Source organism: Leptodactylus fuscus, chromosome 2 (assembly GCF_031893055.1).
Source record: "Leptodactylus fuscus isolate aLepFus1 chromosome 2, aLepFus1.hap2, whole genome shotgun sequence".
NCBI lineage: Eukaryota > Metazoa > Chordata > Amphibia > Anura > Leptodactylidae > Leptodactylus > Leptodactylus fuscus.
In genome coordinates this window covers 174,451,608-174,468,661 of record NC_134266.1, presented here as the reverse complement: position 1 = coordinate 174,468,661, position 17,054 = coordinate 174,451,608, and the positions used below count along the sequence as shown (strand labels likewise).

Here is a 17,054-nt window from a genome sequence, read left to right as displayed (position 1 = left end):
AATAGACACAATACTGATTTTTTTTTTTTGGTCAGGGAAATTTGGCAGCTTGTTCCATTGAAAACGGCAATACCAAAAAAAAATTGGGTAGTTTTTAGTTCAGCATATCTGCAGTCATTGCTGCAGGTAACCCAACCTTATGGTTCCACAATTTACAGCAAGGTTTTTAAAAAATCTTTCTGTAGCATGTAACCAGAAGTATATCCAGAAAACAAATTTATAAAGGTCACCAACTAAAGTTACAATCTGCTACAATCTGCAAGTCGCACACTGTGAAGAACATATTATATACAGTATTCATTTGTAAAGAGTGTGCAATACTCTGCAGACCTGTATGTGTAGTTCATTGTTGTTCTCTCCTATTGTAAGTTGATGAGCAGCTGCTGCAGAATGTTTTTTCCATGAAGACAGATTTATGATGTACCAGAATGAACATATGGCCATAAACACAAACCCATATACAGTATATAAATACACATATATACACACGTCGATTATTGTGACTGAGCACTAAATCGTGTCTGGTATGAATACTCTTTCATACCTCCTCCGCAAATGAAGTAGGTATATCTGGTAGCCACCAGTACAGTATGTGAATTTTTTTTATTTTTTTTTCACTAGAGCCCAATACTTGAAGCTGTTTATAAAAATATTTTAAAAGTAACATTTTCTAAATGAATAAGGATATATTTGATAAGACATCTTTTAAAAGAATGGAAATGTAAACCAATATATAGTTCAGTCTGGTTTTCGGCAGCCTGTCACTTGGTAATGCGTTCCCCACATTAAACATGAAGTCTGGCACAGCGTGTGCCTTGTGCGCGGCAGGAGTTTCATTCAATCAGTTCTCTGACACATTACTGAAGCTTACAAGGGTCTTTCAAGGCACTTACTGGGTGGTGAGGACTGAGCTGGAAAAGGTTAGGAGAGAGGATGGCAGGTGCAAAGAACCGCAGGAAAATGAAGCTGCTCACAGCGGTGTACCTTACATCAGGGTCGTCTGAGACAAAGACAACGCACAAAGAGTTAAAGTATACATACACACTTACAGCAAATGGAGAACAACATTTTGCAGTTACAAGGAATCTTAAAGTGACAGAAATTCTAGGTTTTCCTATTGAATCTTCATTGATATTGAAAGTATATAGACTATGATAGTTCTAAAAGCAGCTTCTACCAAAGTAGATCCTGAGCTAAAGTCCTAACAAGTTGCAGATATCGAAAACTTATTTCTATTCATAACCCATAAGAAGTGACAGGTAGCGGATTAACAATGGGTTGTAATGAAAAAAAGAAGTAAAATCCTCTAGAAACAAAGTATGGAGTTCTGTAGAAAATAGTAAATATCTCAAAGTACAAACTAATACACTGGATATGTGTTCATTATTGCCCAAGGCTTCAGATTGTTAATAGTTCTCATAAATGGGAACAGAAGCAGGACACATAAAAAATGCACAACGTATTACTGTAAAAACAGTGCGGAATATAACTTATTATTGTACCAAAATAAATCGGTATATATATAAAACACAATACAGCTTCAAGTAAAAGCCAGTAGCCCAGATTTACTATTGTGCCTTATAACTGGTGTACATATGGTGCATCTTTGGCACATAGTCGTGTATCTAGTTTAAGCTAAAATTTTTCGACTTCATCCACATTTGGGTGTAAATTCTCAGAAAAGGGGGCTTTAATGTACCACAGGGCAACAAAATTGTATTGAATAATTCTGGCTCAAAGTAAGCCAAGGAAAAGGTGGTATAAACTGAGACTATACATTGTACAGATATGCCATATTTATCATCCAGTGTCAGCCACTGTAATAAATCTGGTGTATATGACTACTATACTGTCTATTAGTAATTCTGGGACAGTGTTAACAAAACTATACAAAGGCTGGTACAGGTCAGTTCTCTAATTCATAGAGGACAAGCTTGTGGAATAGCCTGGATTCTCAGGAATGATCCCTTGCTGAATGTAAATTATTTTAAGAGCATGAATATTCATTTTTAATAATATTGTAGAATTTCATTAAGCTCAATTAGCAATTCCAATGGTCTCATACAACCGTATATTCTTAATATTCATAGATTGTAAGCTCTTGCGAGCAGGGCCCTCAGTCCCATTGTGTGAAGTGACTATTTCTTTTGTAATGTATCTTTTGGTCTGTGTTTGAACCCTACAAATTGTACAGCGCTGCGGAATATGTTGGTGCTATATAAATAAAATTTATTTTATTATTTATATAACAATAATTATTAACACGGATTCCTTAGTGGCAATTAACACCTTGTATATATGTATTTTGTATTTTCGGTAACAAAGACAGGCAACTCTGCCATTCTTTAGTTACAATACTTTAAATGAATATGTACATATACCATATAAAGTACATGCATACACAGATAAATGATGGTTTAAGTCCTTAAGCTGTCTATTTATCTCTGCCTCAGTGCTTATGGCTTATGGTATTCCAGCCCAGTGAACCATTACAGGATTTCCTATTATATATTCTACCTGCTGTGTGGTCTCAGTTTCACAACTACTTTATTTAGCACCTTGGTTCCAACCATGGCGTTATTATTGTTTGTATAAGTGGGAAGGCCACATGCAGACTGACTCAGTAGGGGTCTTCATTGTATTCACAAACTGAATATCTTGCAAAATATGCAGAACAAAAATGAAGGTAGCTCAGTAGGAAAAGTCTTTCCTCCAAAGACAACCCCCTAAAAAGCCTTTGTCTTTGCTGTACGCCATTCTACAAAATGAACTAGGGAATCAATTCCCCCCCCCCCCCTTTTTTTTTTTTTTTTTTTGCAGGCCTGGGATTCTGTGAAATCACCTCCATATTTAAACATTCACTGGGTACATCACATCGTGCTCGTATGCAGCACTCCACACAGAAATCAACCATGAGATGGTGTAAAACACTAGACCAGATTCACAAGTTTTCAAGTCTTAGGTTGGCTGCAAAGCTAAGCACTGAGCCATCCGTGCTGCCGTATTGTTATTTTTTGCATATTTTATCACAACTTTTGTGATTTGTATAATATTGTATTTCACATTTTATTATATTCTTGTTTATTGAAAAACTATAAAAGTTATTTGAAAGATAAAGAAGGATGGTAACTCAGTTTAGTATACCATCTGTTATAGGCACAATAGATAAATTGTGGTGTGCCCACACTATTCATTGCAGGAATGACACTCCTTTACTGGACACAATGGTTGGATTCTGAGGTCCCCACTTTAAAGAATTCAGTTAGTAATAATCTCCTTGCAAAAACGTGTCATTCATTTGGCATTTGTTACGTATGCTAAAAGATTGGAAATGAGACAAACAAGAAGACTCGCCAGAAGTAATTAATTAAAGGGGTTGTCCCATCACAAGGATCCTATCTATACTGCTTGTTAATGTGGATGTAAGACTTTTCCTAAATACACTGCTTCAGCAAAACTGCTTTGTTTGTCCACTATCTTACTTTATTCATTTGTTTTGACACATCCCTTGACTTATCTGGTCATAAGTCAAGTGATGTATCTGCTTCTCTGAGGGGGGAGGGAGGAGGGGCTAAGTGCACGGGAGCAAGCCTGGAGGGGGAGGGGGGGTAGTTTACCCTTTGGGGGGAAGGGGCCGCCAATACAGACCCGGCATCCGCTGTAATAGAGAGGCGGATGCCGTGGAGGGTTAGACATCGGCACAGATGCCTGCAACATCGCTATGCTCCTGCCCTGCATGAAGCCAGCAGCGGCAGGAGCGATGCCGCTATTCCGCTGGCTTTGCATATGTAACCCCGCCCAACAATGACGCAACAAGGCAAGAAGACAGAAGATTTTACAGCAACGAAGAGTGGTGAGTATGCGACGTGGGAATACCCCTTTAAACGTATTAACAAGTTGTTTCTATTCTAATACTAGCAGGAGGACCCGGCTTTACATGGGTATATTTCATTTTTTGTTTGTGTAGAAGCCCCATAAGAATTGCCCAGTTTTGCACTGGATTATTTTGTATGTCATTTGTGTGTGTGTTCATAAACCTCATGTAATCATTTGTATTTCAGTTTGGATATCAGTGAGAAACCTGCGATCAGTTGTTATGGATATCTGGAGTAAAGCTGTGTGAATATGACCTTGTGTAACAGTGTATCTAATCCTCTGATGTGTGCTGACTTTTGTATCTAATCATCTGATGTGTGATAGTGTGTGCTGAGCTGTGTATCCTCCCCATGTCAAATGTTCGCACTATGGCTCCGCCATTCCTAGTTACATCACTGAAACAGACAGAGTACGGGCAGTGTAATCCTAGACAGACAATTTGAAATGTGCCATATTTATTACAGTGGTTGATGCTGGATAATAAATCTAGTGCATCTGTCTAGTTTAAAGTTTATACCGCCTTCTAGGTGACTAACTTTGTGTCATAACTTTACATCAAATTGTTGATGCAATAGCTAACCTTTTTGACATAAATACCCTTGTGAATTGAAAGAATGCTCTAAAAGAGATGCAACATTGTACTCCTAAAATGTACCTATCTTAAAAGGGGTTTAACAGGTAAAAAAAAAAAAAAAAAAAAAAAAAAAAAAAAAAAATCAAAAAAGGTGTTAGTGCTATTAATGGGTTAATAAGTGCAAACAAATACCTTTAGCAGTGTTTTGAGTGATTTCTGAGTTTCTCTGTGAGCTCCTGGCATCATCTTCATTTGTTTATATATGTAGCTTTCTGTTCTGCTTTCCTACAACCATCATGATGCATTGCGCTTCACTCAGAGCTGACTCACACTACCTCCCTTTCTAACTCACTAACCCCTCTGTCTCTCACAACCCCTCCCTTTCTCCCTAGCTAGCCTGCCCACTACTAGTCCTTTCCAACTAACTAACTCAACCCAACTCTTCATACTTACCTGTCTTCCTGTCTGGATTCTCACAGAATATCACTGCCTTCTGGGGGGCTGGCTTCTCCTCTTCTTGACGTCAGCAGGCACCTCGATAGAGCTGAAGTGTCGGCATGAGCTGTTCACCTCTGCCGGCTGCTCAAGCCTGTGCAATAGAGCCGGAGTGCCGGCTGCAGAGCATGCTGGCACACCACTCTATTGTACAGAGGCCGGCATATGTCAAGAAGAGGAGGAACTGCCCTACCCCGACCCCTCTTCCGGAATGAAGTGGTGTCCCGAGCCCAGAAGATCCAGAGAGGTAAGTATGATGGGGTGGGGAGTTTACTATAGAGGACGTTCCCGAAAAGTTACCCGAAAAATTGAAAATGTACTTAGGGCGGTCACATGACCGCTCCGATGACTTGGGTAAATTGACATTTTTTTCTAACTCAGTTAGGAGGTAGGTGGGGGAGGGTATTTGGCTTAGTGTAGAAATACAATTTTAGCCCGGACAATCTCTTTAAGCCACAATTCAAGTACTGTCACCATAGTAAATTCCCCCAAATATCTTAAAACATCTCTCACATTTTGATTTCACTCACAAGGGTCTCTAATATGATGCTTTTTGGCTAGGTTGTAGAAATATAACAATGGCATGGACATGACTGTGTAGTACAAAATCCAATTTTGTTCAGACAGACAATTTCAGGACGGATATCTTGTATAAACGTTTGTTGCATGTTGAGAATTTTCGAGAAGTGGAACTTAAGAGTTAACCTCAGTGATGTCTACTACCAGTCTGAGAAATGCCTGAGCTCTTTGGTTCTATTACAAAGACAACAATCATTTTTTCGTGAGTCTGCACTTTCATAAAGGCGTATGATGCTGAAGATTTATAAGGAGAATAATTTCCATTTTCTGGATAGGCTCGACAGGCTGCACACACAAGGTTGTTATTTTGCCTTTCCCTTGATTTTACCACAAAGAATTTGCCTCGTAAGGAATAAGCAAAGCCTGGACAGACTGAAGGACTTGACTAGACCTGGCCAGCATGGAGAAGATGTGAGAAGGGTTTTTTTTCTGCAGCATGAATCACTTGAGTGAGTTCATTGGCATTGTGATAAGAACACTTAGGAATTGTGTTGAAATAATCTTGAAGAAACGCTCTTCTCAGAAGCCTAGCAGTGCGTGAATGTGGACCTGTCGCTTAGTAAGCTCTCATGCTGAAGTGTGATCAACACTGATAGTCAATACAAATTCTTCAGTATTCCTACATATTCCTTAAAAGAACACATGTTCTAAGTGCTTTACATACTAAGAAAAAGGATTAGCATTAACTCAAGTATAGGCTTACCTTGGAAACGCTTGGCAGCAGACTCTCTCAGAGAGAAGAAGATGTCACACATAACAGTCGGGCAACTTACTCCTGATTTTGTGATGACATTAAAAATCTGGTCTACATAATTCTTCAAGTTTTCCTAACAAAAAAATGAAAAAAGAAAAACAGTTATGTTGGCATAAAGGATTTCTGTCAACCAAGAATAATGCCCTCTGCTGAGACCCGGAGGAATTGTGTTTGTTTTTGAGATTTAGGGATAGATATATCAATGAAAATATTAGAATTCTGGTGTAATTTGCACCAAAAAACTGAAGTTTCTGTCTTACAACATTATTTACCACATGATAAATGAACATGGTTAGTGGTAATAGGATATGACTGAACAGAAAAGTGGGTCGGGGGGAGTCTTAATATGCAACACTTTGAATATACGCTAAGCCAACAAATATAGTCATGGTCGTAAGTGATGGAATCCCTGAAATTTTTCCAGAAAATGAATAATTTCTCCCAGAAATATATGTATATATATATGTGTGTGTGTGTGTGTGTGTGTGTGTGTGTGTTTTTATTTTCTTTGTGTGTATTGGAAAACAACAAAAAACAGAAAAAAAGGCAAAAATTATATAATTTCACACAAAACTCCAAAAATGGGCCAGACAAAATTACTGGCACCCTCATCTTAATCTTTGATTGCGCACCTTTGCAAACCCCAAAAGTTTGCTATAACCATAAACAAGCGCCTTACACTTCTCAACTGGAATTTTGAACCACTCATTTTTTTTTTTTTTGCAAGTGTTGCAAGTTCTGAAGTGTGCCTTCTCCCAACACCAATATTGAGATCTCTCCACAGGTGTTCAATGGGATTTAGATCCGGACACATTGCTGGCCATGTCAGGACCCTCCAGCGCTTTGTTTCCATCCATTTCTGGATGCTTTTTGAAGCATGATGGGACTCATTGCCCTGCTGGAAGACCCAAGACCTAAGACACAAACCTTTGGTAATCTTCAGATTTCATGATCCCTTACACACAGTCAGGGCACTCAGTGCCAGAGGCACAAAGCAACCTCAAAATATCTTTGGGCCTCCACCATATTTCACTGATGGTACGGTGTTCTTTTTTATAAGCCTCACTCACTCTGCAGTAAACAGTAGAACGATGTGCTTCACCAAAAAGCTCTATCTTGGTCTCATCCATCCACAAGACATTTTCCCAAAAGGATTTTGGCTTACTCACATACATTTTGGCAAACTGCAGTTTAGATGTTTTATGTCTGTGTCAGCAATGGGGTCCTCCTGGGTCTCCTGCCATAGCATTTATTTCATTAAAATGTTGGCATATAGTTTGTGCTGACATTGATGCACCCCAAGCCTGCAGGGCAGCTTGAATTTCTTAGAAACCATTGGGGTTGCTTATTCACCATCTGGACTATTCTGTGTAATAATCTTTTGTCAATTTTTATCTTCTATTCCTGGCCAGTGAGATTAGATACAGCGCCATGGGTTGTACATTTTTTAACTGAGGTGTGCGCTGTGGACAAGAGAACATCATCATCTCTGGAGATGGACTTGTAAACTTGAGATTGTTTTTTGTGGAAAAAGGTGCTAACAATTTTATCCAGCCAGTTTTTGGAGTTTTGTGTGACTTTGTCCAATTTGCCTTTTTACCTCTGTTTTTGTGTTGATACAATATGCAAAAACGAAATAAACATGTGTACAACAAAATGTGTAATTGCTATAATTTTATATGGGAAATACTTCATTTTCGGGGGAAAAATGCAGGGGTGGCAACACGTATGGCCATGACTGTAAAGTGTTGGTGTAATACAACAGATTTGTCATCCAGCATTAACCACAAAAATAAATCTGGATTAAGTTTTCACTGTCTGTTAGACAGTATTTGTAAATCTATCCATTGAGAGGTTAGATTTAAGAATCCTGACAAATATGAATTCACAAATATAGAATTGTAAATTTACAAATATAGGTATATAAATATACTAGGACCAGTTTTACAGAAAGGCTACCAATCTATCCCATGTATTTTTTGTTGCTTTAACTGGAGCAATCCACATGAGCCCAGAAAGAACAATCAGAATTGATGCAGATAATGACCACTATTTAATGTGACACTCCAGCATTTTTTAAGCTATGCAAGGTAGACATGAAAAAAGATTTTACTATTGCTGATGCTGTCACCCATGTCTAGTACTTGTACCCATGTCTAGTTAATGTTTCTACAATACTATATACTGGACTGGGATTCTTTACTCTAAAAACAGCGAGACTATGGAACTCAATGTCACAGGAAGTGGTGATGGTGGACACATTGAGCACATTTTAAAAGGGCCTGGATACCTTTCATGAACAGAAAAATATTACAGGTCATGGGTTTTAGATTTTTGGTAAATAGAGAAGTTAATCCTGATTGCCTGATTTGGAGTCAGAAAGGATTTTTTCCCCCTTAATATACGCCACTTGGCATCAGCCTCATGGGATTTTTTTGGCCATTCTTTGGATCAATACTATAGGGTTATAGGTTGAACTTGATGGGCCTGTGTCTTCATCCAACCTCATCTACTATGTTATGTTTCTATAATAATATCACAACAGGCCCTGAAAGCTGCTCAAACTATTGCTGATAACACTGGAGAGGTAATAGGGGAGTGGTGACCTGAGTATTAGTGAGAGGGAACTATGGGCAGTATGTTATAGGAAGCAGATTATATGAGAGGCAGAGGAGGCAGAAGGGGGTAGAACTCTGAGTCACCTGTTTACATAACAATTCATGCTAAAAAAAAAAAAAAAAAAAAAAAAAGTCACACTGTGATCATGTGACCTGTGTGTGTGGACAGCTATTACTATTGTAGACATCTATTACTATTCAGGCAGTATAACTAGTCACAAAAAAATCACCGGAGTCCTTTTGATCAGAGCCCATTATTGAACAACTATAAAACAGTACACAGCGAGGCATATTGTAAGATTAAAGGGGGTGTCCAGTTGCAGCAAATTAATGTTATTGTTTGTATACTGAAAAGTTATCCAATTTTTCAATATACTCTTTGCTTCAACTCCTTGTGGTTTTCTAGATCTCCGCTTCATTGTTTACCAGTGGATAAAAATCTGTCCAACTCTCTATCATATCTTTTGGGACTGCTCCCTAATTCGCCCCTTTTGGCGAGAGGTTCAGTCTCTGATGGAAGATGTCCTCCTTATTGATGTCCCGTTATATCCGTAAGTTTACCACCTCAACCTCCCGCCCCAAACCTTGAGCAAGAACTCGTCACTGCTGTTTTTGTATGTCTTCACGGTGGCCAAGTCTCTTATCGCTCGCCAGTGGAAGAACACCCAACTGCCCTCACTCCCCTTCCTTCTGGCTCATATTAAGGACGTTAAATGTTTGGAGTCCCTTACGGCCTCCCTGAATAATACTGTGGAGAAAGCCCAAGCGGTCTGGGCCCTATGGGACTTGTATTGTTCATTACATGGTCTCTGATCTTTCCCTCTCTTCCCCCTCCCTTTATGTTTCTTGTCTTTGTGTGTCTGCCCCCCCCCCTCCCTTCTTTTCTGATTTTGTTCCGACCCTTGCTACTTTACACTTGTATGGTTCTCTTTTTGTCAACATCTTAGTGGTCTGCCTGCCGTTTGTTGTCTTGGCGGCCATCTTCATTATTGTTATTTTGTTAGCTTTTCCTTTATTGAAAAATATAATAAAGATTACAGGTTAAAAAAAAAAAAAAATCTGTCCATAGTCGTGATATAAAGCCTATGGTCAAGTGATGGACACAAAGGTGTACAGCTCGTTACAATCATAGCACAGTAAAAAATTATTTCCATCCCTTACCTTGTTGGTTTCTAAGTTTTCCCCATCTTTCAACTTCACAGGATCAATCTCACATGGTTTATGTAACTCGCATATCTAAGAGGCACGAAAAACATCATTTAGAAATAAGACATCCGTACTTGGCAATCTTTACCCTACAGAGGGCGCTGTGAACTTGTATTCCTCTAAAGTAAAGCTGAACTCCCTGTAGACCGATGGGCCTCACAGATTGTTGGGGCTGAGTCACTGTGAAAGGAAATGTGTGGTTACATGTTGATAAGTCAGCATCCCAGAAGATTACTGTCTCAGGTTGACCAGTGATGGTCTGAAAGGAGATATAAACAGGGTGTAACCAGCAACTGTATGACTGGATGTGACACTTTTAAAGATACAGCAACATATACGTTTTGAAGGAGGTATTATCAGCTGTTACAATGGCAATCAAAGATTTTATAAGTTAGTGGTTCACATGTATCTGCTCTTCTTGGGGAGTCTCTTATATTTTCCATACTGTGGCTGACAGTTATGGATTAGCTTACAAGTCGTGTGTGAAGCCCTTCTTACAGCAATGTGCCATCATTGTGCTAGGTGACATCTATCGCTATGTAGAGCTGTGATCATATGATTGTCCTGTACTTTAGGTGTGCAGCACTGAATGTGTTAACACTGCTTTCCGCACTGGATCCTGATAAACATCTATAATTAGTAACATGCACGGTCGGGTCACTTAGATGCTTAAACAGCTGCCTGGAGCTCCACAATAAATAATGAATGTTCCCATGAAAATCCTTGTCTGGATGTAACAGCATTGGCAATATGTACACAATCCCTGTGTTTTGTCCTAACCCTTGTCTTCTTGTGTTGTGGAGGTCACTAAAGTGAGCACCATCCTGTGACCAAACATAAAAAAGCAAAGAAATTCCCTGGCTTTTTCCTGGAAATCTGTATAAAGCAGAAGACGGCAACTTATGATTTTCTCTGGATGTTGTTGTACTGCAGCTTGTGTTACAAATGTGAATATATATATATATATATATATATATATATATATATATATATATATATATATATATATATATATAGGCAGTATTCTTTCAGTAGGCAACACAAACACAACGTAGACTGGGTTTACACTAGCTTAAAGGGTTTCTATCATTAAAATGACATTTTTTTGTCCCTAACATGTAGGAATAGCCTTAAGAAAGGCTATTCTTCTCCTACCTTTAGATGTCTTCTCCGCGCCGCCGTTCGGTAGAAATCCCGGTTTTCTTTGGTATGCAAATGTGTTCTCTCGCAGCACTGGGGGCAGTCCCCAGTGCTCAAACAGCACTGGGGGCATCCCCAATGCTGCAAGAGAAATCTCCAGCAATGCCTCTATCTTCTTCTGGAACACCCTCTCCCTGTGCCCTCAGTGCTGTGAGAGAACTCATTTGCATACCGAAGAAAACCGGGATTTCTACCGAACGGCAACGTGGAGAAGACATCTAAAGGTAGGAGAAGAATAGCCTTTCTTAAGGCTATTTTTATGTGTTAAGGACAAAAAAAATGTCATTTTAATGATAGGATCCCTTTAAAAAACGTGAAAAGTCCCACAAGCAGGACTGCATTTTTCAGACGGAAAACAGGCGAAAACCCGGCGAATCCCATTATAATCTATGGGATCCATGGGTTTCCCCAGGTATCTGCTTTTTAAGCAGGTTAGCTTTCTGTTTTTTGGGTCTGCAAGTGGACTTGAAGAACGGAGAGCTGAATGTTACTGTGAACCTAGTGTTCGTTTGTTAATCCCTGCTGGGAGTATACAGTATATCTTAAAAAAAAAAAAAAAAAAAAAAAAAAAAAAAGCTCAGGAAGCAATTGTTGTCCAGACTGGATTATGTCACAGCAGTCTCATACAATGAGACTCATAAAATCACATGAAAAGACAATTTGCTGGAGCTGTAAAACAAAATACAGATCCACAAAGTCGCACAAACTGTGTTGCTCATGAATTTCTATACATGATACATACAAACACACATATATGAGTGTATATATACACACATTACTTTACCTCATCTATAATAGGCTTTAGAGTAACTTGGAGGTAATGCATTCCAGCTAGTTTCATAGTTTCATCAATGCATTTGGACGTCAATGAATTCCCTCTGAAAATGGTATTTGGATCTCTGAAGAAGAAAAGAGATAAGAGAAAGGTAACTATGGTCTAGACAAGTAATGTGTCCAATCAGTTGAAGTAGTTATCGACCATTTTTCTACATGTTTAAAGCTTGTGTCTGTGTATTCACTTCAATCTATGTAAGGTTACTTTGTTGAATGGACCAGTTTGCAGGTCTATTTTTAAGGAGCTCCCATAGAGGTGACTGCAGAGTGTTACACATGTGTGATCGCCTCTGCAGTCACTGCAGCTCTGCCACCAAACTGGAAAGGATGAAGGAAGAACCAACCCTGTGCTGCAGGCAGTTGTTTGTCCCAGCGGCGGGACCTGCAACTATCAGACATTTACGGAATATCCTGTGGACCATGGTCAGTATATACAGGATGGGTGAGAAAAGAGAATGAATGAGTTGTGGAGTACCAGCACCCACCAGTTCTGAGATATTTCACTGTGCACGGTGGCTCAGTGGTTAGCAATGCAGCCTTGCAGCACTGGAGTCCTAGGTTCAAATCATGCCAAGGGCAAACGGATAGGGGAAAACTGATGAAATCCAGAATACAAGCCATATCGTGGGATATCCTCTGTCTTCACGTACACACTCTGTACTACTGATATGTGCAAAGTTTGTTGAAATGTTAGTTACACTAAGTTATTTGCAAGACATCCCATTGACCCATAACCTAGTTTCATGACCTCCACAGATACATTCCTATTGATCTTAGAACAATGAAGGCATAATAAAATGCTCAGGCTGGTACATGTTCACATGGATTTACTGACAGTGCCACAGACTGTAACAATATGAGGACTGATAAATGAGTCCTTTGCTGGTGTTCTATCAATAACAGGTACTCACTGTGTTCTGTTCACTTCTGCATTAGCAATGGCGCTGATGAAAGGCACAATCTTGCCATAATGTAAAAAGAGACGGACCAGAGGTATTGCAGCTTCCTGTTTTTCTCTGCAGACTTCACCCAACACATGCGCTGCAGATGCTGAGACAGGCTGGAAAGTGAGACATTAAAAGTTACAAATTTCACATGGTGTGAAGGTAAAGCTGATGACAATCATGCAGATTATTGAAATACTGAAAATTAGTGTGAACAATAGTGTGTCCTGCAATGCCACTTTTATAATACTGGACTACATTATCCATTATAATTCTCTAATTTGTGAATCGACAAAAGCTGAATTTTCAAAGAAAAAAAATAAGCTAAGGTAATCCTTTAATAGTCCCGCCATGGGGAAATTTAGTGTGTTACAGCAGCATGGACAATACAGTAATATAGTACAAAAAAAGAACACATACAAGCTCATAGCAGATAGAAAAGATACTAGTAGTCGTATCATAGATCATTTAGTTCTCTCTGCGGAGTGATCTTCGCTTAGCCTGATGATGATTATACAGCCTGACTGCGTGAGCAAGATGACCATGCTGGGTCACTGAACCCTGCTGTATCTTATGCAACAATAACCTAAGGGTCAACTTGCTACCTTTCCTATAAAGGAACAAGAAGTGGACATGTGCAAAATGATGCCATCATGCCATAAAATGACTGTGCAACAGCCCTTAAAATAGCCTTACATCCTATAGCTGACAACTGAACAATTGCTTGGCTCATAGTTACTCATTCGATTCTAACCTCCCCATACACACTCAGATGAACATGCATGTGTTTTCAACAGGGAGGATGGTGGCAGCATATCTTCACAAGAACCAAAGGATCAGGCATGCTGAGATTCTATATGCCTGATCCTTCTTTTTCACCCCCTACTGTAGGCTAAGAGATGTGACAGCACCATACACATTCTGCATACACATCAGTTTGCCCAACGTTGATATAATTTGTGTGTTCCCCAAACCGTGGCTCAGAAGCCACATGTGGCTCCCAGGCCCCTGAAGTAGGACTTGCCCTGGTGTCTGTTAGATTAGCACTGAGTCTGGCAGACAAAGCTTAGCACTGGCTCTTATTGGACCAGAAGGAGGCAAGAGACGGAGTCTGCATTACTGCACAGGGGGAGATGTGATGTGAGATATGCATTCCTTTGTATACACCATTGTCCTGTATCTTTCTATTCCCCTCACCACTGGCTTTGCAGATGCAGAAAAGTTATAGTATCATTTGCATTGTGCAGTGATATGAGAGCAGGAAGGGTTATAAATACATATGGGGCAGATTATGTTTTAGGCTTCTTGAATACAAAACAAGAAAAATAAGACAAAAGCCTACAATCCTTCAACCATAGGGCAGAATTTTTAACTCAAACAGGAAATATTTCTTCAGAGACTTTATCTTCCATAAACGTGGCTCCTCACCACATCTTAGTGCTTATGTTTAAGGGCATAAAAGGCTCTGAATATTTCCTTTATAATGCAATTCGGCCTCCTGTACTTTTATTACCTCTCCTGCCCTCTTCTCCCTACACGGTGACTATATTATTCACATTGCCAAACTTGTAATATGGAAACAGAGAGGCTCCACACTATTTTCTTTCTATATTACTAGTACAACAGCATTTACATAAACTTTGTCTGGGGTACAAACCAAACACACGTATGTATAGCTTGTTCAGATTTTCCCCAACCACAAAAAAAAGACAAATCAAGTATCTGTAGAGAATGAGACTGAACTGAAAATGCAGATCTGATTAAATGGATGCTTACCAAGCATATTACAGACTGCCACGGAGTGTCAGGGATGTAGCTAAAATTAAGTCAGTTTTTTCATAAGCCACAAATCAAAGTCATAAGGTCTGTGTCTGTCCTTTAAAGAACATTCAATTCAAAACTTCTCAAACATAACTTGAATGTAGGAAACTTCTACGAACTAAAGTGTATAATATACCTAGAGAGTAGAAGTGACTAAGTGAAGACTGAATGCACCTATATACACCAAAATGATAACATGCCAACCTAATATACCAAACCCAATGTCTAATGGATAAATAAATAAATAAAAAACAACAATATTTTCATATTTCAAAATCAATATTGTTTACAACTGGATGTACGCTTTAGGCTCACGAGTCACGAGCTACCATTAGCAGCACATGTCACATGTTTAACTACATCTCGCTTCACTGCCCTTGTGCTGGATGCGGGATGTGATGACAAACCTGACCAGTGGGATAACAGGTTTGGGAGCCTAACTACTGATAACAAGGTGACGTTAAGGAATCTACTGAAGCTTTACAATGTAAAAGTGAAGACAAAAGCATATGTTGAGAACTTTTATTTAACAAAAAAAATATATATACAAAAAAAATCTCATAAAACCTTATAACTAAGGGGTTCTTTTTTGTCAATTGTACAAAGGAAGTCTGGGTGTGTCAATTTAATATGTGCTCACCACAGGAGATATAATCACTCAGAAAACCACAAAGAAACTATTTTCAGACCAGGGGTTACAGACAGAGCAGCAATACTCACCATTCTTACCTCAAGGATGAATATCTGTCATACAAAAATAATACATTTTGTGATGGAATCATCCATTGATACACTGCTTTTTATATACAACTCTTTATATAGATGGTGGATTTTTTAGTTGGGAACATTTTGCTTTTTAAAATTAATGTATCATAGGAAATTATTATTGAATTTTTTTTTATTATTTTATTCTAGTATTTGTTATTTTTTTAAATAATGTGGGTGTTTTTTAGTTTACTGCATGAGGCCTAGATAAGAAAGAATACCAACTCTTTACATACAGATATGTATGTACATAGCATAGCTTCTCTGTCATCTGTGGTGTCTAGGGGCACTGGAAGCCATAAGCCATAACTACGAATGGGCCCAAAACACAGAAGTACTACATTTGTTTCCATTGCCCATTGTAAATACTGAAAATACTAAAAATGCAATATCCTGAAATAAAATTGAAGCACATTAAGCTCTCCCTTTAATAGCTCTTTAACTAACCTCAACATCTCCAGATTTTAATAGGAGGTCTCTGAGGCAGTTGTAGTACTCGCTTGCAAAAACATGATCTTCAGTGTAAACTACGTTGAGCCTTAGTGAGCCAAGATCCTCTGGCTTGCCTGATTTGCCATTATCCCTGGGCTGAAGCAAGTACCTGGCAAACAATAAAGAAAATTTACTATGACATGAGATATATTACAGTGCATATGTAACAGTATTTAAAGAGGTTGTCCAGGAATTGGAAGAACTCATGTAGAGGCTGGTGTGAGGTGTAATAAAAAAATATCTACCTTCGCCTATCCCTGGCTCTGCGTTGTCTGCTGCAAGTGTCCGTTCGGTCTAATGCTGGTGCATCAGTGCCAGAAATCATTCTCACATGACTGTTGAGACTACTCAGCAGCCACTGGAGAGGGACTGGTGATGTCCTTCATATCCGTTACTGGTTCCTTGCCAGTGACCGCTGATTGGTCATGCTGGTCACGTGAGGCTGAGGACCTCCGGCAGTGATGCACCGACATAAAATTGGCAGGGGGACAAGCGAGTATTCCTTACCTTAAATGGATTTTATCCACCTTAGAAACCAAGATATGACTAATTGGGGATGGTCAATACAGTGCAGCTCAAGACCAAACACTGGGCAAAGAAATGTAGCACAGGAGTTCTGGTAATGGTAAAAACATTGCTCCATAGAATATGGCACTCTTTACTTCTAGTGATTGGCAGGGTCCCAGTGCTCAACAGATGACATCTGTTGGGGGATCGGGTATGTATATTGTATATATACTTAGATCCATGCACTAGGGTCTTGCTTTTCAGGTCCATTCACATATTTTCAATGTCAATCAAATTCAATTATATTAACGTTTCCAGTTTAACTTTAAGCCATCTTTAGGTTGCAGTGGTTACACCCAATGACAACCTCTGACAAAGTGACAATGACA

The 17,054-nt window shown here is 39.1% G+C and overlaps 1 protein-coding gene across 1 annotated transcript in view; it reads right to left on the bottom strand.

Moving 5' to 3' along the window:
* Nucleotides 1-17,054, bottom strand: part of RASA3 (RAS p21 protein activator 3) — a 161,034-nt gene that overhangs the window by 20,208 nt on the left and 123,772 nt on the right. Inside the window, exons 11-16 of the mRNA XM_075265117.1 lie at nt 16,114-16,267; nt 13,048-13,196; nt 12,087-12,201; nt 10,058-10,132; nt 6,228-6,351; nt 894-1,000 (exon numbers count right to left, since the gene is read on the bottom strand). Of these exons, the coding sequence (XP_075121218.1) occupies nt 894-1,000; nt 6,228-6,351; nt 10,058-10,132; nt 12,087-12,201; nt 13,048-13,196; nt 16,114-16,267 (724 nt within the window). The remainder of the gene's footprint in view (nt 1-893; nt 1,001-6,227; nt 6,352-10,057; nt 10,133-12,086; nt 12,202-13,047; nt 13,197-16,113; nt 16,268-17,054) is intronic.